Source organism: Ipomoea triloba, chromosome 1 (genome assembly GCF_003576645.1).
Source record: "Ipomoea triloba cultivar NCNSP0323 chromosome 1, ASM357664v1".
Classification (NCBI taxonomy): Eukaryota; Viridiplantae; Streptophyta; class Magnoliopsida; order Solanales; family Convolvulaceae; genus Ipomoea; species Ipomoea triloba.
This window is the reverse complement of record NC_044916.1, coordinates 33,972,019-33,994,288: the sequence shown is the minus strand read 5'-3', so window position 1 is coordinate 33,994,288 and position 22,270 is coordinate 33,972,019. Positions and strand designations below refer to the sequence as shown.

At 38.4% G+C, this 22,270-nt stretch overlaps 4 protein-coding genes across 4 annotated transcripts; 2 read left to right on the top strand and 2 right to left on the bottom strand.

Moving 5' to 3' along the window:
- Window positions 1-542: 542 nt before the first annotated feature.
- On the bottom strand, window positions 543-2,200 carry LOC116017494 (SKP1-interacting partner 15). The gene has a single exon (XM_031258092.1). It carries the CDS (start codon window positions 2,016-2,018, stop codon window positions 897-899), a length of 1,122 nt encoding a protein of 373 aa, XP_031113952.1. The 5' UTR covers window positions 2,019-2,200; the 3' UTR covers window positions 543-896.
- A 364-nt stretch (window positions 2,201-2,564) lies between these two features.
- LOC116014769 (transcription factor VIP1-like) lies at window positions 2,565-5,626 on the bottom strand. Its single transcript, XM_031254721.1, has 4 exons — window positions 5,007-5,626; window positions 4,026-4,158; window positions 3,336-3,420; window positions 2,565-3,055 (listed from the first exon to the last, which is right to left on the bottom strand). Exons 1-4 carry the CDS (start codon window positions 5,558-5,560, stop codon window positions 2,784-2,786), a joined length of 1,044 nt encoding a protein of 347 aa, XP_031110581.1. The 5' UTR covers window positions 5,561-5,626; the 3' UTR covers window positions 2,565-2,783.
- A 3,363-nt stretch (window positions 5,627-8,989) lies between these two features.
- Window positions 8,990-16,449, top strand: LOC116030413 (PH, RCC1 and FYVE domains-containing protein 1-like). The gene is made up of 9 exons (XM_031272661.1): window positions 8,990-9,598; window positions 9,707-9,793; window positions 11,559-11,648; window positions 11,919-12,005; window positions 12,088-12,207; window positions 12,838-14,925; window positions 15,027-15,173; window positions 15,400-15,920; window positions 16,023-16,449. Exons 1-9 carry the CDS (start codon window positions 9,560-9,562, stop codon window positions 16,189-16,191), a joined length of 3,348 nt encoding a protein of 1,115 aa, XP_031128521.1. The 5' UTR covers window positions 8,990-9,559; the 3' UTR covers window positions 16,192-16,449.
- A 1,701-nt stretch (window positions 16,450-18,150) lies between these two features.
- LOC116030423 (probable methyltransferase PMT10) lies at window positions 18,151-21,879 on the top strand. The gene is made up of 9 exons (XM_031272673.1): window positions 18,151-19,026; window positions 19,350-19,499; window positions 19,587-19,857; window positions 20,039-20,146; window positions 20,340-20,499; window positions 20,710-20,967; window positions 21,079-21,201; window positions 21,305-21,382; window positions 21,467-21,879. The coding sequence occupies exons 1-9, from the start codon at window positions 18,343-18,345 to the stop codon at window positions 21,663-21,665; spliced, it is 2,031 nt and encodes a 676-aa protein (XP_031128533.1). The 5' UTR covers window positions 18,151-18,342; the 3' UTR covers window positions 21,666-21,879.
- Window positions 21,880-22,270: the final 391 nt, after the last annotated feature.

Genomic DNA, 22,270 nt, shown 5'->3' with positions numbered 1-22,270 from the left:
TTCTCTAGATTACTGATATATTTAATAGGAGCACTACTACCAACCAATCTCTCCTTCGGGAAACTACTAGAAAGAGATTAAACCAAACAATCATTAGCACAGAGAAGAGAGAACATTACTAATGAATAACTTGTGCGAACTATAAGCTAAAAGGAGCATTTTATTGTCTTATACATTAAAAAAATGGACAAAAGCACTCAATGCAGTAGAAAACCTATGCTGTTTGCTCAGAATTCTAACGAGAAGCAACTAGCTTCAAGGTAAGACAAATAATAGTTGATCAGATTATGACTGTTGAGGCCAAACTGCCAAAGTCTACAAGTGCATTTATCAGAGAAACGCTGCTCCTAATTTTGCAAGCAATGAAGGGATCATAGAAGAACATTTAACTTGGAGAATGCTACGAGACTCGGTGCAAAGTAGCTTTTCCATTCAACTTAGGGAGAAACAACCTAATATAGAGAATATTTATTGAAAGAGCTCATAAAATCATCAAAATCATAGGGAGTACAAAATAATCAAAAGTTTCACAGATTGAAGTATTAACCACAGAACAAAAGAGAACAAATTAAATGTATATAGAGCAGATTACATGTGTTTACAATTGTAAAAATAACATAATTAAAGTAAAATTCTCAATTGTCATTTGGAATGGATTCAAAAAACAAAGACATAATAATACAACAACATTTGGCCTTATCTAAAATCTGCTTCAGAAGGACCAAGAAGGCCTCTGCCCCAATTACTGTGATATAATAAAGTTTTCATCGTTCATCATTGTTATCACACCAAAACCAATATACCATTACTAATTAAAACAGAAAATTTATAAAAAAAAAAAAAAAAAAAAAAAAAATTACCATTTAAGCAAGCAAATGGTGTTTCCACCTCCTGCTCTATGGCAAAGCGGTAAGCCGAGCTTGGAACATGAACCCTCTATAAAGCCCATCACCATTACCTGGAACTCCAGTGATCCACCGCCAATCTGCTTCTCCATTCTCACGTTCCTCCCAAAGAGCTAATCTTCCCACCCTCTTCCCTGAGAAACAAACTCTGCTTCCTCCACCAAATACCTTGAACTTTGTAGAATCCTGGAAATGCTTAAACATGTCAGGCGGCATTCGCCCGGCCTCTTCCCATTCCAAGCTCTCCAAATCCAACCTCAGAATCAAAATGGTCGAACAAGAGCTGTGCAATGAGTAAGAAATCTTCAATCCCCCAATCATTAACACCTTATTCTTCTCGCCCACTAACAAACGAGGTCGTTTCAGGATGTCGAAAATATCCCCCCATTCATGCTTTTCCAGGCGGGTCCATTGCTGAGTCAACTGCAAATCCTTAATTGTTGACTTGAACAGCTTCCACTGAGATCGCCACGGAGATCCGACATCGCAGAGAGCAAGAATGGTGTCGGAGATCAAGACAGGGCTCCGCGGCTTGGACGGCAAGTTGGAGGAAAATTTCTGCCAGTTGTTGGGAGCGGATGCGGAACTGAAATAGATGGCGGCGAGCTCAGTGAGCACAAGGACTTGATTGGGAGACCCGACTAAAACGGAGCCGTGGCGGCACCAGGCGGAGCCAAGCTGAGGCAGGACCTTGTAATCGCGGAGGAGAGGGTTACAGACGACGAGAGTCTTGGTATTGTGGTTGTGGGGTGGGTGGGTAGGGTTTTCGGCCCAGAGGTAGAGGAGGCCGTGGGAGGAAGTAATTGGGTAGTGAGAGCGGAAAGGGAGGAAGGAGAGAGGGAAGCGGAACCAGTGATTGAGAGATGTGTCGAAAACGTGGAGGGAAGGGGAGGAAGATCCGCCGGCGTGAGAGTGGCGGTGGGAGGGGCGGAGTGCGAGGAGGGAGAGAGGCGGTTGGTGAGCGGCGATTAGGTTGAGGAAAGGCGGAGAAGAGAGAGATGCGTTGAAGGCTTTGCAGACACATCTGGAAATGAAGATGTCGCGAAGGGGTAGGTGGGTGAAGATCTGATGAAAGGTGTCTTGAGGCAGCCGATTCAGCGGAGAGGAATCCATAGGCACGGCGGCCGATTTGGGTATTTCCCGACGGATAGAGAGAATCAATTTGAAAGCGGAGTGGCGTTGTGTCTCCGGAAATAGGAAATAGGAAATAGGATGGTGATGCTCTACTGCTACTTATCGTTGACTGACTGGTTTTCGCGTACACTCTGTAATTGCTAATTTCTACTTCCACCACTACTCACCACTCACCACTCACCAGACAATATATAAAAATAACCGTATTTAACTCCGGGTGAGGTAATCTTATAATAAGAAAATTATTATGTTCTACCCTTGGATACCTCTTTCAAAGTTTCAGTTACAATAAGTCAATGTTAATTTTCCGTTTATAAATTTATCTACTTTAAGGCTGAATATATGATCAAGGCACATGTATTTTCAAGAGAGTGAGTAGGCCAAATACTTCACGCCATTCTCCAAAACCACACTCAAATGCACAATTCTGGCATTCTCAACCATCCATCCAGGTGTTAGCTGAATAAATGTGAAAGGGAGGGAAACCTGCCTCAGGATACGCAAGGTAAATAGCATGTGACATCATTGCACCAACTAAAACCAAAGTCTACAGTAAAAAATGCATCATAATGGCTGTTAATTACATCTGTTGTTTTTACAATCTCTATTCTTAACATCAATAATACAACTGGTATAGGTAACAGAGAGGATTGATTAGAACAGGACTCTTCCAAGCCCTTCACAACAAACATATACAATGCCTATCCTAAGTAAATTACTTGTCGCCTGGTCTTTGATATGTGCTTATCCAGCTCTCTGACTGAAATTTTGGAAGCTAGGCATGGCCTGCCCACTGAGACTTGGCCTACTTGCAGTGGAATCAGGCCTCTGAAGTTGCTGCTGCTGCTGCTGCTGTATTTGTTGGTGATGATGATTGCCATGGTGAACAAAGGTTTGTGGTTGTGGAGGGAGTCGAGGTTGTGGCCCTCGATTGAAGTTGTTTCCTCCAGTGGCTTGAATTTCCCCAGCTTCAAGCTTAAGCCGTTGCAATTCATCCCTCAGAGTTTCATTCAGAGCTGACATCCACACACAAATATATCAATTTTTCATAATAACATTTAATCTCCAGGGGAGGCTGGGAGGGGGGAGCCCATGGCCATGGGTGATTGAATAAATTGGCACCATAGAAGTGGATTTGAAGGGCACAAGAAGCCTTTAAAATATGGACTAAGTCACTATTCCAGAGATTTGTCATGCTGTACATAGGCAATTGGGGGAATGGGGGCTCCATGTGTGCAGTTAACTACTATTGGATCAAGTCAATGAAACTGACATAGTAGTTAAGAGTAGGAATACCATCTCTTAGATGAGCTTGCTGTTCCAAAGCTTGTAAACGCAATTTGAGTTCTTTGTTCTCAGCAGTCAGTCCAGAAGTGTCTCTCTGCACCACCAGTCGAAACATCAAAATAAATTATTTGTCTTAGGACAGTCTAACTATTCTAGCCTAAACTCAATTTACGAATTCTCTAAGCTATAAACAATTTTATCTAACTTCTCTCTTCAATATCATTGTTTAGAACTAGTGAGCTAATTTAATGTAGTATTGTAGTTTTATTTAAGGATAAAAAGTCCAGGTCCATGAGACCACTGCTGCTTGTACCGTGCCTACCATAGATATCTAAGGTAGACAAACTCAAAAGCCGTGTTTGGTGCATGCTTGAAGTTCATACAAATATGAAAGGTCATTTCAATATATTTTTTAATAATTATATAGAGACTTGGAAAATCACCAGCCCATATAAAAACCAAGAGAAAAGAGATACAGAAAAATCACTCCATGTTATGCTGAAATAACTAGTAGGCTCATAGCAAGGAAATAAATTATCATAGAAATCTAATCCAGATCAAGCTGTAATTGAATAGAGCATGTACTTAAACATACATACATATCAATGATATTATACAGTCCAAGGCTATCAGCCTATCCCCGACTTCAGGGATGGTACATAACTACATATAGAGTATAAGGTATGTCTAAAATTATACCTGAAGCAGTGTAATTTGTGCAGAAAGAGTAGTTGCTTCAGTCTGTAGGGTCTGGACTTTCTTCTCCAGCTCACTGGTGTAACGAACTTTGCGCTCCTTAGAGCGAGCTGCAGATTGTCTATTTGCAAGAATCCTACATATTGCATAGAAAGTTAAATCAGTTGGGTACATAGTACATAAATCTATTAATTCACTTTATTCTTTATTGGTTCGACCAGCAGACTATATTTCCATTTTACTTCTTAATTCCTAAAATTTTGTATAACAAAGAATGTAGCTTAAATTTTTCAATTGGCATACTACAGTATACTTATTTCTTTCCAATCCGAAGTTTGTATTTTTAAAACCCAACAAATTTAATCCTAAATACAAGTACATGACATTATTAAGTCATCACATTGTTATCATTTCCATTAATAATCCTCCTTATCTTTCTTAAATCCTCGTTTCCAGTTAAATCTTTTAGCACAACTTAATCATTAATTCATCACATTGTTATCGTTTCTATTAGTAATCCACCTTATCATTCTTAATCCCTCATTTCCTGATTGTCTGGTTCCCGATTAAATCTTTTAGCACTAAATCACTTCATATTCAACATACATATTGTAGTTTCACTAGTCACCATCTTCAATCTCTCTTTCAGTATTTCCTACCCTTTGCTCAAAGGAGATTTTAACAGATTTACTAAATAGTATGCCATATATCTTTGCAAATGCTATTTTAGACTACTCAAAAGATATTATTGGAAGGTATGCAGATTCTATGTTCGCATTAAAAATAGGTTGCTAAACTTGCTCATAACACCTAACTGCAACTACCTTTTCGGCCACTCTCCCACTAATTCATAGGAACTTCAAAGAACGAAGGGCCAAAAAATAGCCAGCTCATTTCTAATTCAATCCAATTCATCAAACCAAACGAATGAGAAATTTGTAATTAGCGAAAAATAAGTTGCAAAAAAAAAAAAAGTAAATTAACCTTTTAGCTCTCTTGGGGTCAATCAAGGCGAGCTCGGCAAGTCTATCAGCTCCCGTCGCCTTTCTGGCAGAGATAGAGTCGATCTCAACTGTTGTTGGGAAAGAACCATCCATAGAATTGCTATGTCTATGGCGTGGGCCAGAGCCCAGCGCCTTCTTCTCCGTCAAGGTCGGAGTCGCGGCGTCAGCAGCTGACGTAGCACCGAATTCGAGTCCATCGAAGAAATCAGAGTCAACAGAGAGACTCCGGAAGTGGGCATGTGATTTGGGGTTGAAACCCGGCCCGGTTGAGGAAGAGTCGGCCGAGTTGGCTGGCTGCACAGAGGTGTCAGGAGACTGGGGGAGGGGAGGAGCGGCGGGGTTGTCGAAGTTGAAGTCGGAAACTACGCCGTCGATGAGCATGTCGTCATCGAAGTCCGGAAAGCGGAAGAAGGTCTCGGACTGGACCCGACGGTGTCGGGTCCCGCGTGTTGGGGTGTCGGGCATCTGATCAAGGTCGGCCCGGGCGGCTATGTAGGGTGCAGAAAAGGGTTTTCCGGCGAAATTAGGGTCCATTATCAGCAGGACTTATTTGGCTCGTGCTCGTCCAATTCACAAAATGGAAATTGGAAAGTGGGAACAGTATTGACTGCGTGAGCTGTTATAACGTGGACCTAAGCTCAACTTTCTTCTTGATTTTAGTCCATTATTATATACTACCTCCGTCCAAAATGGTTGTCTGCTTCGTTTAACTAGGTTTGACTGAAGTAATTTTTAATCCAAATTTTCATAATATTAAGTTTAGCATTAATATATAAAATTTATATATTTAGAAACTACATTAAAAGTACTATTAAACACAAAAAAAATTAAATTTAAAAATAATAAAAAATTACTAAAGAAAATGAGCAAAGAAGAAAGAGTTAGTTTGACCAATGAATAGTAAATAGGACAAGTAAAATGGGACAGAGGGAGTAATATATAAACCATGTTTCACGCATTTAGTCATTCTTTTTACTGTATTTATTTATACTGATTGTTTAATTAACTAATTGCAAACATAATTAATACTAATTAATTTTAAAATCATTTTATCTTTAAACAATTAGAAATTTTATTATAACATGAAAATTAATAAAATATTTATTTATATAACAACTTGTGTGAGAACGTCTCACAGATTCCCCGGCAAAGCAAAGTCCTTACTTTGACTTAAACTAACCTGAATCAAGTCAAGGTGAAGCAGCAGGCTCAAGGCCCATCTTCTTAGTTTATGGTGCGTTTGGTAACCTGTAAAATGACTTCCGGAAAATGTTTTCCGAGTTTTCTGTGTTTGGCAACGTCCGAAAAATGTGGTCAACGGAAAATGTTTTCCGTTGACCAAGGAAAATCAGTTCATTTTTCTGAAAAATGACTTACGGAATTTTTTTCCATAAGTCATTTTGCGGAATCTCCAGAATAGTTGTTTCACATGTTTTCGACCACAACCAAGCCATATCACCCATGACCATGGACCAAGAAGGTGGGAAAACCGCCGAAAACCATTGCTACAATTTTTTTTATTTTATTTTTGTATAAATTTTATTTTTTATTAAATACCATTATTTTAATAACTATTATAATTTTTTACATTTTAAATAAAACAATTACAATGTTTAATTATACAATTCTATCCATTTTCCAGAAAATGAACCAAACACACAAAGATAGTTTTCCATAATACATTCAAACACTGGAAATGAAACTATTCTCCGGAAAATGACTCATTTTCCATAAAACATTTTTTAGAAATCATTTTCCTACTTTCCAAACGGACCTTTAGTTCTCTCTTTTCAAGTAAAGAATGTGCCAACCGAGGCCATTGAATTCACTACAGTGCAGATATCATCATATAAGAAGAGTTCTTTTTACTGAATCAGCTACTAATCACATGTTTGGAATCGATCTAGCTGATTATCCGGTCGTTTAGTAAGCCCGAATGCAAGAGAAAGAAGGTTTCCTTTACCAGGGAACTACAGTAGCAGATCTAGCACGACGAACAATGCTTGACACTCTCTCAAGCGAGCCCTTCTAATTATCTAGAAGCCCCTTTCCCTGTATAAGCATTCTAGCTCAATACCCTTTCACTGTTTTCTCACGCGCCCTTACAAAACAACTACTGCGAGAGCCTTTCAGCCAGAGAGAAAGAGTCTTTAGAATGGAAGCTCGCATCATCCATTTTTTTTATTCAATATTGAATCTCTTGCTTAAGTTGTGTAAGCTCATTCAGCGGTTCACTTGTGACGGATTCTTATAAGACAATGCTTACGGGTCGAATATTTGATTAATAAAGTCAAATATCTGACCCACTAATCAAAGACCCGACATGTCCCACAGATTGAGACTAGTGAGACGATTTCACAAATTGAAACCCGTGAAACTGTCTCACACAATTGTTACCATTTATTTATTATTACCAATTGCAACTATCTAGCTATCCCATTTTTAAATGCATACAATTTAACGGAAAAAATTAGTCACTGTATTCAATTATTGATACCCTAAGTTACGAAAAAAAAAAAAAATCTATCCAGTACATTGGATATAATGTACCCGAGATTTTCATCGTGGGGGCAAAAAATTTAAAAACAATGAGATATTAAAAAAAATACTTAGAGGGCGAGTAAAAAATATTGTTAATTAGGATGAAAAATTAAAATACATCTAATTAAAAGTTGGAGTGTTAGGAGCAAATTGCTTCTTTTAGCTAATTTAAGGTGCGTAGTTTGTGTATTTAAGGTACGTCATTGTGAAAGATAAAATGAGAGGGAGTAAAAAATAAAAAACAAATCTAATATTTAAAAAATAATAATAAAAATCACCTGTGTCAGGCGCTTGACGCGCCCTGCAGGTGCGTGCAGTGCATGAGCGACTGCTGTGCGCGGCGCGTGCAGTGCATGGGCGGCTGCTGTGCGCGAAACAACAAATGATTTAAAAATGAGGTATCCGATTTTACTGTGCTATGCTTCCCATATTTGTAGATGCTTCTCTCCCCCCTCTCTCTCCTCTCTATCTCATGCCAAGTTGGCATTTATCCGACAATAACCAAATAAAAACCATTGATGTCCATGCTCTTAGGACACACTCCTACTAATCTGCCAAGCGACTTTATATATTGTGTACTAAAAGACAAGAAGCCGAGTTTAATTCCCACAAGTGACGATTCTCCTGGGCCAGCTTCTGTGCTTCTTGGAGCGAACGTGGGTGGACCCCGAACCGTTAAACGGACGGCGAGAAAGACCCTGTAAATTTACAAAAAAAAAAAAAAACTAAAAGACAAGAAGCTTGATATACTTATTTAAGTGAAAGATGATGACAACAAAGTAGTGGATGACTCATGTATGGTATAGATGGAAGGCAAATTAATACGATACACTTATCAAGCCTCTTTACATTATATACAGGACCTCATGTCTCCCTTTAAACATCATTTATTGGTTCACTATATTCATTATAATTTAGTGACTTTGTGATATTGACTTCCAATAGGAATACTAAAATTTGATATTACTAGTATTTATTAAATACTAAAAATTCATGTTATTATCAAATAATACTACTGACAATAACCTCACGTTGAAGGATTGAAAACTTTTAATACGAAATAGATTTCTTTATTAGCATTGGGTCAAGAAGGTACTGAATCAATCTAATTTAAAAATCCAAATGAAAAGGGGGATTGAGTAGGTTACCTACAATTCTACAAATGTAACCTTATCATGAAACATTTGAACATAAATTTCGCACCACACCATAAGGGACTAAAAGAACAAAACCTTAAAATTTCGTACCAGACCATAAATTAAGGTAGATTCAGGAGCATGGAACAAAAATTACTTATAAATACAGAATTTAATCATGTTCTTAAATTTGGCGTTATCTCTGATTAATTAATCTATCTAAGCAGCAGTACTTATTAATTTCATTATTTTGGGGAATACAAAAGCAACAGAGTTAAAAGAAAGCTTCTCACAGTCATACATAGTAACAGTGTTTTCTCACCTTTCTCCTCCATTTTTCTCAGGAGAATTTTCTTGTGTTTTTATTTTTCCTTGTTCTCGTATTTGACTCAATCAAAGAATACTATATACGCGTACGGCGTTCCTTTCTCTTTCCAGAGAATACACAAATTTTCTCCACATTTTCTCTTTCTATATCTCCGCCGTCGCCGGAAAATTGAGTTTCCGGGACTATACCTCCGCATTTGTGATCCGCTGTATGTGTTTGAAATCTCAGGTGGTGCCCCCAGTTGCTCGAATTTAGTCCACCGGAGTACGGCTAGCACAGTTGGAATATCGGCGCTTTGTTCTCCAGATCTGTTAGGAATTCTAGGGCTTAAAATTAGTCGATTGCTGGTAATTCCAAACAGAGGTGGTAGGCAGCGGATTGGTTTTTTGTTTGGATGGTAGTATACGGACTGGACGGTGCCGTGCTCGTCAAAGCCGCCGGCAAAGGAGTAGCTGATGATGACCAAAGGTTTTGAGAGTGAGAGGTGGCGGGGGCGGTGGCGCGGAACGGGTTTCGCTATCACATGGAATGGCAGATCTTGGTAGTGCCGATCGTGACATTGAGCAGGTCTGTACAGTCGAATAATAATAATTGTACAATTCAATGCAAAGATGAGATATCTGTGTTCATATTTTGGTAGTACTATTGGTTCCTCTGCTTCTCCTACCTTTGCAGGCATTGGTTGCTCTAAAGAAAGGTGCTCAACTCCTCAAGTATGGGCGCAAGGGAAAGCCTAAGTTCTATCCATTCAGGCTTTCTAGTGTAAGTTTATTCTTCTATGCACCCTAATTATTATTTATGAATAGATATTTTGGTGTTCAATTATGTCATTGTTGGAAGTTTAAGAAAGTCACACTTCTCTAATTGAGTGTTGAAAAGATTTTTTTTTTCCTAATCTCATGCAAGCTTCAATTGTTGCTTTGCTGAATGGGAAACTTGATACCATTTTGTCATTATGTTTCTGCACCCAGTAGTTTCTCCCTTCAAAATTCAAATGTGTATCCATAAATTCAATGAAGTTTTGGTGTAAAAGAAAAAAAAAAAAGACCATCATCCTACTTTTGAAAATTATACCTTTTAACTTCGTTGTACTTGAAGGAGATGCAATCAGGATTATTGCTTTAGTGGAACTGTGGGGATTCTAGGTGATAGGAAACTGTAGACTAATGATTTAGAGGAAAAAGCTATGCACCATGAGATACGTCACCCATTATCCTTGCTTCTCCTTATTGTAACTTGCTTTTGTATTTTTTGGTGTTTAGCTTCAAAAAATAGGCTTTTAAAATGTATTTGTTCATAAAAAAAGGACTACTTTTTGGAACATGGGTATTATTATGTCAAGTTTAGTGATAAATCCGCTGATTGATGCCGTTTTGCAGGCATTTTTTTGGGCTTTAAACTTGGTGTTTTTCATATTTGTGGACTTCTGTTAAACTTGCAAAATTTTGCATTAGATGATCAAATTGACTATTTGAGTAAAGACATGTTAAGATTCTCTAAACATTTTCTGTAGGTTTTATGAGATTCAAGGATTTAACACTAAGGCACTGACCTTATCCCATATGCTTGATTGAGGAATAATATAATTAATATTTGCTTTAGATCTCTAACCTAGATTGAGTTTGATGTAGTACAGTCTAACATTTGCAATCATTTTTTGCCATAGAACTGCTGTATTTAAAGTTAAGAGTCAATATCTGAGTAGTATTGGATATTTAACTCTTCAGCAATCAAACTTAAGGTTTTGGTATGACCGGGGTAGTGCTTGGTAAGCTAGCAATTTTTAAGTTTTAGTTTCTCCATGGTGGTTGTAGGATATTCATGATACTGGCTATACTTTGTCACATTCAAATTTACTGTCCTCATTGAAAGCTAATTCAGAAGTGCAAATTACCATTGTATCCAGAGCATATTATAGTGAATAGTAAAGAAAAGTGTTAGAAAATTTATTTATTTATTTTGTTTTATATGGAGTATTTAGTTTGCTGATAGGTTGTGGATAGGAAAGCACTTGGGGTTTTAAAGCTTTGAAGAAGTATGGGTACAAAGATAATTGGGTTGCCAAGAAGGATCCAAGAAGAGAGCTTTTAATATTTTCTGTTAGGATCTTTGGCTGTGATGAGATTATGCTCTTAGTGAGGCTTTGACCAGGTAGTGTTGTGTTAAGGAATACATCAGAGCTGACAGGCCTTAGTGAGGCTTTGACCAGCTGTATGTATAATAATACTCTCTAATAATTTTCTGGTTGGGTGAATGTATCCACTCTAAATTTCACTTTGAAATCTTTACATCTTATGATTGGAAAAATCTTGTTTTTTCAACAAATATAAACCATTAGGACTTAATGATGCTTTTGAGTTATCGTTGGTGATGGTGATGGTGTTTTTGGTTTTATTTATTTAATTTTTGTGTGTGTATGTGTGCAACTGCCATAAAGCTAAATGTGAGCAACATGGTTGTTTTCTGCATGTATTGAGACCACCATGCTTGTGTATATTTTTACCTGCTAACAGAAAGCATTTTGTAGGATGAATCATCTTTAATTTGGATTTCTAGCAGTGGTGACAGAAGTTTGAAGTTAGCTTCTGTTTCAAGAATTATTCCAGGACAAAGAACTGTAAGATTTTCAGAATCCTCTTTCTGCTGTCATTTTTATGTTTTGATTTTTTGTTGAGCTAGTGATGCCTTCTATTTTTATGTTTGCATCCATTCTCTTTGGCATTTTTTCATGCTTTCTGATTCCATAAAGCCAGGACCTCAAAAGTGAAACATATAAAGCTTTCTTTCATTTTTACCCCAGGGGTTGGGATGGGTGAAGCTTCTTCTATTTGTAATTAGAACACTGTGCTTAAAGTCAACTCTGACTTTTATCATGATCTATTCCCAGGCTGTATTCCATAGATATCTGTGTCCTGAAAAGGACTACCTATCATTCTCCCTCATCTACAACAACGGGAAAAGATCCCTTGATCTGGTGAGAAATAGATAATCTTGTGCTTTGTGACTATCCAAGTATCTTCTGGTTTTTATTTGGGGTATGTGCCATGTTATCTTAGATTTGCAAGGACAAAGTTGAGGCTGAGGTTTGGATCACTGGCCTAAGAGCACTGATATCAGCGGGTCAAGGTGGGCGCTCAAAAATTGATGGATGGAGTGATGGAGGCCTCTATTTTGATGTAATTCTACTTAATTATCAGCTTCTTTCTAGCAGTTATTACAGTACCAGACAGTCTTTCTTTCTTTCTTTCTTGCTTATAAACATGTCTGCAATTGGTTAGGGTTTATATTACAAATCTTGATAAATAGTTAAGGAAAAGTTACTAATAATAAGTTGAAAATGCATGTTGAGTTATATTCTAAATGGTTTATTGGTATCTTTAGCCTTTAAGAAGAACTTTACTTCTGGGAACCACATAAATATCTTGTTTGATATCTCCTCCATCCCTGCCCTCCATTTTTGTGGCTTGGTTAGATATCTAACTCACTATGCCTATAGTAGCAAAACCTCCTAAATTTATTATGACATGGTGTCCACTTAAGCCAGCATTTATATTTTTGCCAACATGGAAAAGTAGTGGGATTTTGAACATTTTCATATATTTTCTGCAAATATTCATGCAGTCATTCACTCATTCTATCTTGCCTATGTGATATGTGGTTGGAATGACCACCTGAATTATCAAAGCAATTAATAATCTAAATTCAGTAATTGACAAAATATAGTTATAGAAGTTTCAGCTGATGATGTGCAAATTTATGTTATCCTTTATCTCACGAGTGATTGATTTCTAGATCAAATGTTGTAGGAAAATCGAGATTTGACATCAAACAGTCCAAGTTCAAGTTCTGTTAGCGCTACAAGGGAAATCAGCTCTCCAGAGGCTTCCATTGGTTCTAAACCGAACGCTTCTCCCAACCACTTTGGACGTGATTCTGGTAGCTCACATGCAGCTTTGGATCTAACAAATATGCAAGTAAAACCTAGTAATTCAGATGTGTATAGGGTTAGTGTTTCTAGTGCGCCCAGCACTTCTAGTCATGGTTCTGCCCCAGATGATTGTGATGCTTTAGGTGATGTGTATATATGGGGTGAGGTGATATGTGATAACATTGTCAAGGTTGGACCTGAAAAAGATACCAGTACTGTGACCACTAGAGCTGATGTACTTCTTCCTAGACCTTTAGAATCCCATGTTGTTCTGGATGTGCACCATATAGCTTGCGGGGTCAGGCATGCAGCCCTTGTCACTAGACAAGGTGAAGTTTTTACATGGGGTGAAGAATCTGGTGGGCGTCTTGGCCATGGTGTTAGGAAAGATGTTACTCAACCTAGCCTAGTTGAATCTTTATCCTTTTGCAGCGTCGATTTTATTGCATGTGGTGAGTTTCACACTTGTGCCGTTACCTTGGCTGGTGAACTTTATACATGGGGAGACGGCACACATAATGCTGGTCTTCTGGGCCATGGTTCTGATGTCAGTCACTGGATACCTAAGAGAATTTCAGGTCCTCTTGAGGGACTTCAAGTTGCAATGATTGCTTGTGGTCCTTGGCATACAGCCTTAATCACGTCATCTGGACAACTCTTTACATTTGGTGATGGAACATTTGGTGTGTTGGGCCATGGAGATAGAGAAAGTGTTTTGCTCCCGAGAGAGGTTGCATCACTGTCAGGATTAAGGACAACTGCTGTTGCATGTGGAGTGTGGCATACTGCTGCAGTTGTGGAGGTCATTGTGACACAGCCTAGTACTAATGTTTCATCTGGAAAACTGTTTTCTTGGGGAGACGGAGATAAAAATCGCCTCGGACATGGTGACAGAGAACCTCGACTCCAACCTACTTGTGTGTCAGCACTTATTGATTACAATTTTCACAAAGTCGCCTGTGGGCATAGTTTAACTGTTGGCTTAACCACATCTGGGCATGTTTTCACAATGGGAAGCACTGTTTATGGTCAACTTGGAAATCCTGATTCTGATGGGAAGTTACCTTGCTTAATAGAGGACAAACTTGCTGAGGAATGTGTCGTACAGATTGCATGTGGTTCATATCATGTGGCTGTTTTAACCTCAAATAATGAGGTACACACATGGGGTAAAGGGGCTAATGGAAGGTTGGGCCATGGAGACATAGAAGACCGGAAGACACCAACTCTAGTAGAAACTTTAAAGGATAAGCATGTTAAATATATTGCCTGTGGGTCAAATTATACTGCAGCAATTTGTCATCATAAGTGGGTTTCTAGTGCTGAGCAATCCCAATGCTCAGCCTGTAGGCAGGCTTTTGGTTTCACGAGGAAGAGACATAATTGCTACAATTGTGGACTTGTGCATTGCCATGCATGTAGTTCGCGGAAAGCACCTAGGGCTGCTTTGGCTCCTATACCGAGCAAACCATATCGGGTATGTGATTCCTGTTTTAACAAACTTAGTAAGGTGGCAGAGGCTGGAGCCAATAACAGGAGAAATTCTGGGCCCCGACTCTCTGGTGAGAACAAGGACAGATTGGATAAGGTTGAGTTACGCTTAGCTAAATCAGGCTTGCCTTCTAATCTTGATTTGATTAAGCAATTAGATAGCAAAGCAGCGAAACAAGGAAAGAAAGCTGATTCTTTCTCATTGGGTCGCTCTTCACAAGCACCATCTTTGTTACAGCTGAAAGATGTTTTAGCTACTGTTGGTGACTTGCGTCAACCAGTTGTGCGGCCCGTTTTAACTCAATCTGGTTTTAGTTCCAGATCTGTGTCCCCTTTCTCTAGGAGACCTAGTCCTCCGCGTTCAGCAACACCAGTACCTACAACTTCAGGACTGTCATTCTCCAAAAGCATTGCAGACAGTTTGAAGAAGTCTAATGAACTTCTAAATCAAGAAGTTCAGAAATTACGAGCCCAGGTGCATGGAGCACTCTTGCTAAATTTTTTCTCCTCTCTCAAGCTTCAATTCTAGTTATTTCCACTATACCTCTCTAATAGCATTTTGTTGGTGGCATTTAGATAGAGAACCTCAAAAATCGCTGTGAACTCCAAGAATTGGAACTCCAGAAATCAACAAAAAAGACTCAGGATGCAATGGTTCTTGCTGCTGAGGAATCTGCTAAATGTAAAGCTGCAAAGGAGGTGATCAAGTCGCTTACAGCACAGGTTTGTACTTGTCCTTTACTCCTTTAACGTGTGCTCACTCTCCTTGCACATCATATTTATTGAACTGGTATGTGATGGCTGTAGATACCGTTCTGGCCTGTTTTCTTTATCTTTACCCAATGATGTCTATAACTTCCTGATCTTTTTATGGTTGACTGTAACGACTCATTCTGGAGCTTGTTTTTCACTTTCCTTACAATTAATCTTTGCCTTACTGTTTTGCCAGCTCAAAGACATGGCCGAGAGATTGCCACCTGGGGCTTACGATGCTGAGTGCACTAGACTGCCTTACTTACCAAATGGCATGGATCTGAATGTTATGAAGTACCCTGATATGAATGGGGAACGCCATTCAAGATCGGATTCAATCGCCAGCACTTACTTATCCTCTCAGGTCAGCATAGATGCTAGTATCAACTGTATGGAGAGTCCTACCAAGGGTTCTGGGTGCAATGAAACTAATCAATTCAACCAAGCTCGTGAAATTATGACGTCCAATGGTATGGATGATCCACCGGATGTTAGTGTTGTGCAAGCATGCAGCAACCGTTCATCTTTAGCCGTTGACAAAGAAGAATCTGGTCCTCCACAAGACACTGAAAATGGAGTAAAATCTAGAAACTCTGTGGTTGCTAGCAATGCTAATCAAACCGAGGCTGAGTGGATTGAACAATACGAACCCGGTGTGTATATAACACTGGTAGCCCTCCGAGATGGAACTAGAGATCTCAAAAGAGTGCGCTTCAGGTACTCTCACTTGTTTGAATTCATATTTTTTCTTTCTTCCATGCAACGGGACATGTATCTGAAGCAACGTTATTCACTCGTGATCTGATCTTTCATCTGCAGCCGTAGAAGATTTGGAGAGCACCAAGCGGAGACATGGTGGTCAGAGAACCGTGAAAAAGTTTACGAGAAATACAACGTTCGTGGATCGGACAAGTCATCAGTCTCTGGCCAAGCTGCCCGAAGGACAGAAAGATCTGTTTCTCCGACGTCCCAAATTAGCAACAAATAGTGGAAATTGTTTTGTGCAAGTAGTTTTCTTTACCCATTTTATTTACCATTGTAGTGCGCGAAAGCGTGGTAGTTTTTTTACTTTTTTTTTTTTTTTTTTTGCAAGAGCAGAATAGCCGATTAGCCAAAACCGCATCGTTCTGACCCTTCTTTTGGTCCTATTTTTACGTTGTATCGTAGTGCACCGTGTATATAATAATATCATCCATTATTATAATTAGTGAAACAAATCGGTTTCATAAAAGGACCATTAAAATAAGCTATAAGCTTTATTAAGTGGAGCCTATACTAGTCCTTTATGTAGTAGTAATGATGGTTGTCTTTGTACAAGCTAAGTTGACATTGCATAGCTTTTAATTTGTATACATAGTAGTCTTTTATGTAGTAACTATTGATGATGGTTGTCTTTGTGTCATCTAACAACGTAGCTCGTGTCAACAATAGGATTAATGATATAATTTAGAAGGTGTTCATTATAGAACTTGAAGAGAACACTCTAAATACTTCCGCACGTTTAATATTCGTGCAACATATGTACGACAAATTTAAGATGATAATAATGTCTTAACTATTAATCAATATGTTACATGAATTTTCAAATTTTAATAAATAATAAAATATATAACGTAATTATGTAATAATGAACATAATAATAATTTGAAATAAAAACCAACAATTGGATGGTAAGTTCTCATGATCATATTTAGCATATATGGATTTTGAACCTTTGAGTTTCCTTATGAAGGGATTATATTGTTTTTTACTTTCTTGGACTCATTTTGTTGGCTTTGTGTGGTCAAGAATTCAAGATTATAAGTAACTTTACAACTGCCTTGGATAGTCATCAACTCAAAACTCACAAGTCACAAACACCTGATACTTGTCCTTTCACTTTTCTCCTTCGTTACTTGCAATTGCTATCGAAGGTTGTTAGAGTTAGGTTAGCTCTTGGTCGCCATTGCCCAGTTTTCTCTATTTCTCCATAAGCCATAGTAGGAAACTACAGAATTGAGAGAGTGAGAGATGCAGGGCAAGGCCGCAACTCGTAGGGGTAGAAAATACTCAAATAGTTCGCATAAGCAGCTTAACTGATCACATAGGTGAAATTTATTACAAATGACTAATAATTGAGTTTTACTAGTGGTATTAGGGGAACAACCTCTCAAATGAGGAGGCTTTTTGGACATAATGAGCAAATGTCTAGAATCTGTTAGATCAGTTGAGTCATTATGATTTACCCTTTCACAATTATGTCAGACGGAGTGTGTGGGTGCCTAAGGTGGGTAATTTCGCCTTTTTTCACAAGAAATTACTCAAATTAGAGCATTAAATTATGTGTTGGGTTGGAAATTAAATTTATCATTATTGAACAATAAATTTATTGTTGAAATTAGAAATGAAATCAATTTATTATTGAAAATTTGAAATTGGCATTGAGCAGTGAATAGTCTTAAACCCTATATATATAAAAGCTGTATAGGCGGGCTAGGTACTAAGCGTACACCAAATGCTTAATGAGTGTCTAGCGTGTTCTACAATATTATTATTATTATATTATTATTATTATTATTATTATTATTATGTTACATATGAGGCTGTGCCAGTAGAATTATTGGGCAAATCATCAATTTTGAGTGGGTTACCAAATCTTCATCACTAAAACCAATCAAATTATTAAGCAAAAAAAAAATCAATCAAATTACAGTTTCGCATTTACTTATCAAATTTATACATTTGAAAGAGGTACAATATATATATATTTTTTTTTAAAGTACACTTTAAATTTGTCCTTATTTGAGTTTTTTAAAAATCGTGTTTTTACAGCATAAAATATGAATGTAGGGCCATTTGCTTACGTCAGATATTCCTAGTTATTGTCCACGGCTCCACGTTAACAATATGTTCTGTTTTTGTTTTTGTTGTCATTTTAAGAAGCTCAATCATTCTTCGGATTCTGACAAACAACTTCGTACCACAACAAATCAGCAATCTCTTGCTCTGCCGCAGTTTCACAATACCTAAATACAAGTATGGATTTCCCTTTTTCCCTCTGAAGAATCTTCTTCCTTCTTCTTCAGACAAGGAATCAAAACCACTGTCCTAAGTCCTAACTTCACTCTTTTCCGGCGCCGTGCTCTTCTATTCTGTGAACATGAAGGCCCTTTTCACCAGCTTCTCATCTTCCGATCACTTTTCACTCGCAAAGTCCCCAGCTTTCGTCAAAATCACCGCTCTATCCCTCTTATCCCTCTCCGTCTTCTTCCTCGTTAGGCACTTCTCCGAACCCGCCACCAATTTCTCCGCATCCTTCTCCAACCTTACCCCCGCCGTCGCCGTCGCCGTCTCCGCCGTCACTATCAATACCTCTACAGACGTAACAAATTCGTCTCAGCCCTCGGCTTCTCCGCCCCCGCTTCAGTCGGCTTCTCCTCTCCCTGTGCCCATCATTTCTCCGCCGCCTAGGCAGCCAAGGGATTTCTTGGAACGGACGGGGATTGTCGACGAGAATGGCGCAATGTCGTTCGACTTTATTGTTGGGGATTACGACGAAACCCTGTTGGAGACCGTGGTGAATGGGAGCCGGGGAGGAGCAGAAAGTGATGAGATTAGAGGGTCTTGGAAGGGCAAATTTGGGAAATTCAGAGCTTGTGATGAGAGTATGAGTGGGTATATTCCTTGCTTGGACAATGTGGAAGCTATATCCAAGTTGAATTCGTCGGAGAAGGGAGAAAACTACGAGAGGCATTGCCCAGAGAAGGGGAAGGGACTGGATTGTGTTGTGCCCTGGCCCAAAGGCTATAGAATTCGAGTCCCTTGGCCAAAAAGCCGAGATGAGGTACTACATTGTGCAATCAAATTTGCTCCTTTTCAATTTCTTGATGTTACTAATTTGATTCTAGTGGCATATGTTTGTCAACTGACTGATATAAAACAAAATTGAGTTATCAATGATGTCCTTGGTTAAATATGGAGCTTTATCTGAGCTCTGTTACGAAGTAAGGTGACCAAGTCCCCTTGTGCTTAGAGTGTATAGGCAAGGGGTGTAAATTTGGGAACTAACTTGTGCTCTTGGGCAGGGGTTCTGGGATTAGGATTAGGATTAGTCTGGTGTAAGCTGGAAACCTAATGTATCAAAAAATTTCTCTAATGTTTCTATAGGTTTGGGTTTCTAATGTGCCTCACACCTCCTTGGTTGATGACAAAGGAGGGCAAAATTTGATCTCAAGAAAGAAAAATAAGTTCGTATTTCCTCAAGGAGGTACACAGTTCCCCCATGGTGTAGAACAATATTTGGATCAGATATCCAAGGTATGCTGGCTTTTGTAAGTTATGCCCATCTGGTTTGTTTTGCCATATTCGCATGTCTTTATTTCCGTCTTTTCTATTTTATTGCAGATGGTTCCAGAAATTGCGTTTGGCCAAAACACACGGGTTGCCTTGGATATTGGTTGTGGTGTAGGAAGCTTTGGTGCCTATTTGACAAAGCGCAATGTACTCGCTCTGTCCATAGCTCCAAAAGATGCTAACAATAACCAGATTCAGTTTGCACTTGAACGTGGTGTGTCTGCCATGGTTGCTGGGTTTGCAACACGTCGTTTATTGTATCCTAGCCAAGCATTCGACTTGATACATTGTTCTGGATGTGGAGTGAAATGGACCCGTGATGGTACATCCTCTGTCAAACATGATCTTTAAGTGTATCGCCTTTTGCATGTTTTTATGAGTTTTAGTAGTCTCCCCTTTTTAGATTTACTATTCAAGGTTCTTGTTTTAATTTTGATTGCGGTGGGCAAATTTCATCATGGTCCTGGTAATAACGTCTTTCATTTCTTTGGGTTGTGGTGAAGAGGGAATTTTGCTTCTTGAGGTAAACAGAATGCTTAGAGCAGGAGGATACTTTGTTCTGGCTGAACAATATGTTGACAAACAAAGAAAGTTAGAAGAACAATGGAAAGGTAATTTTAATTTGTTCTGTATGCCTATTTGCACATTGTTTTAGACCTTAATTTGTCTTGAAATTTCTTTCACTTGTGTCTTGTTATGTCTCAACTGATAATACTAATGCCACTATACTGAACTTTGTTTTCCTGTTACAAATTTCCATCATTTCACAGTTGTCTAATTGTTTATTGCATTTCCAAAGTGCAGAAATGGAGGATCTTGCAGGTCGCCTTTGTTGGGAACTTGTGAAAAAGAAGAGCAACATTGCAATATGGCGGAAACCCTTGAATAACAGTTGTTATTTCAACCGTGATGCTACTGCAAAGCCTTTATTATGTGGCACTGACGATGACCCAGATGATGTCTGGTATTTCCTTTACTTCATACATTTGTCCAATGCAGCTAACCCTATCTCTTCCTTAAAAATTATAATTAAAAGCTGTAGTTATTTCTGTTACAGTGTATCCTCTCTGTCTGGCATTCATTTCTTTTGCCCAGATGCATTTGCTTTGAAATTTCTTAGAAGTTTGTGATGACTTATTGTTTTAACATCAGTTCACTTGGTGTTTTCTTGCAGGTATGTAAATCTGAAACCATGCATCTCTCTTTTACCTGAAAATGGCTATGGAGCTAATATCACAGCATGGCCTGCTCGCCTAAACTCTCCACCGGACAGACTTTTCAGCATCAAAATGGATGCTATGTTGTCTAGAAAGGAAATTTACAAAGCAGACACGAAGTATATGAATGATATTATACGCGGATATTCTGGTGCTTTCCACTGGAAAAAGTTGAACCTACGAAATGTAATGGACATGAAAGCTGGAAATGGGGGGTATATTCTTTAATTTCCTGTTCCAAGTTTATTCAAAGGATTTACAAGTTTGACTGCGACTTAGATCCAACGTAACTGTGGCTAATTTAATTTGTGTGACCTCTTTGGCAGGTTTGCAGCAGCTTTAGTTGATTTTGAGTTCGATTGCTGGGTTATGAATGTTGTTCCTGTCAGCGGTTCCAATACACTGCCTGTTATCTATGACCGTGGTCTTATTGGCGTGATGCATGATTGGTAAGCGTTAAAGTAAATGAGACTGTTAAATAAACATAATCACACCAGACTGCTAAGTTTCATTGGTCGTTTCTCAACTCATTTCCCCTTGAACTGTATCTAGGTGTGAGCCCTTCGACACTTATCCAAGAACATATGATTTACTGAATGCGATTGGGCTTTTCTCAGTGGAGAAGACTAGGTAATCCTCGTTTGAACATTTGCAATGCTGTCTTTCTGTGTCGGGAAAAGGAGTAGTGTCATACTGATACATTTATTTATGCAGATGCAATATATCGAACATCGTGCTGGAAATGGACCGAATTCTGAGACCTGGAGGAAGAGTTTACATCCGCGACCTCACACCCGTCATCGATGAATTGGAAGAAATTATACATGCAGTTGGATGGGTGGTGTCCAGATTTGATGACAGTGAAGGCCCTCATTCTAACTGGAAGCTTTTAACCTGTGAAAAGCGCATGTAAAAATGTGTGCATTCCCAGTCCCCCCGCCGCTTATTCTTTCCTTCTTCCATTTGTTGTTATTTCTATCACTGTTTGTAGGAAAAAAAAGTATAGAGAAGTAGGATAGGAACCCTGAAGACACTGTAAATGGATTTCATATTCCTGCATGTACTCCACATTTTCACTCTACAAATAATGTTGGAAATATAGCTTCATTTCGTTGATTTACTAGAAATTACATGAAAGTGTGTTTTGGATGAACATGACAAGGAGGGGAAGAAGGTAACCTAATTTAGGTTGTCAAGTTGTTTAATTAATTTGACCCGTGTGATGACATTATTTCTGTTACCCTTCTAAATGAGTGATTACATAATCGAATTTTAGATTTTGATTTATACTATTTTGTAAAGAATTAAAAAAAATTGATTAAAGTTGCTCTATTTGCAACATGAGCCTGTTATGCCTTTAATCCTTTTATGCTTTTACAAAAATTTTTATCATTTAAATATTTAATTACTTTTTTTGAAAAGAATTAAAAATTGTAATTTCAAATAATTGGACTAAAAATGGTATTTTTCTTATGAAAACCAAATTTGCTCTAAATTACTGAAAAAAAATGCTCTCAC

Bases quoted from the DNA above. Each gene is read 5' to 3' on its own strand.
- LOC116017494 (XM_031258092.1), bottom strand. From the start codon at position 2,018: ATGGATTCCTCTCCGCTGAATCGGCTGCCTCAAGACACCTTTCATCAG.
- LOC116030423 (XM_031272673.1), top strand. From the start codon at position 18,343: ATGAAGGCCCTTTTCACCAGCTTCTCATCTTCCGATCACTTTTCACTC. The intron at 19,858-20,038 runs GTACATCCTCTG...GTTGTGGTGAAG, and splicing joins AGTGAAATGGACCCGTGATG to AGGGAATTTTGCTTCTTGAG. The intron at 21,383-21,466 runs GTAATCCTCGTT...TTATTTATGCAG, and splicing joins TTCTCAGTGGAGAAGACTAG to ATGCAATATATCGAACATCG.
- LOC116014769 (XM_031254721.1), bottom strand. From the start codon at position 5,560: ATGGACCCTAATTTCGCCGGAAAACCCTTTTCTGCACCCTACATAGCC. The intron at 3,421-4,025 runs GTATAATTTTAG...CTGGTGGTGCAG, and splicing joins CACAAATTACACTGCTTCAG to AGAGACACTTCTGGACTGAC. The intron at 3,056-3,335 runs GTATTCCTACTC...TGTGGATGTCAG, and splicing joins GCAAGCTCATCTAAGAGATG to CTCTGAATGAAACTCTGAGG.
- LOC116030413 (XM_031272661.1), top strand. From the start codon at position 9,560: ATGGCAGATCTTGGTAGTGCCGATCGTGACATTGAGCAG. The intron at 9,794-11,558 runs GTAAGTTTATTC...AGCATTTTGTAG, and splicing joins ATCCATTCAGGCTTTCTAGT to GATGAATCATCTTTAATTTG. The intron at 12,208-12,837 runs GTAATTCTACTT...CAAATGTTGTAG, and splicing joins ATGGAGGCCTCTATTTTGAT to GAAAATCGAGATTTGACATC.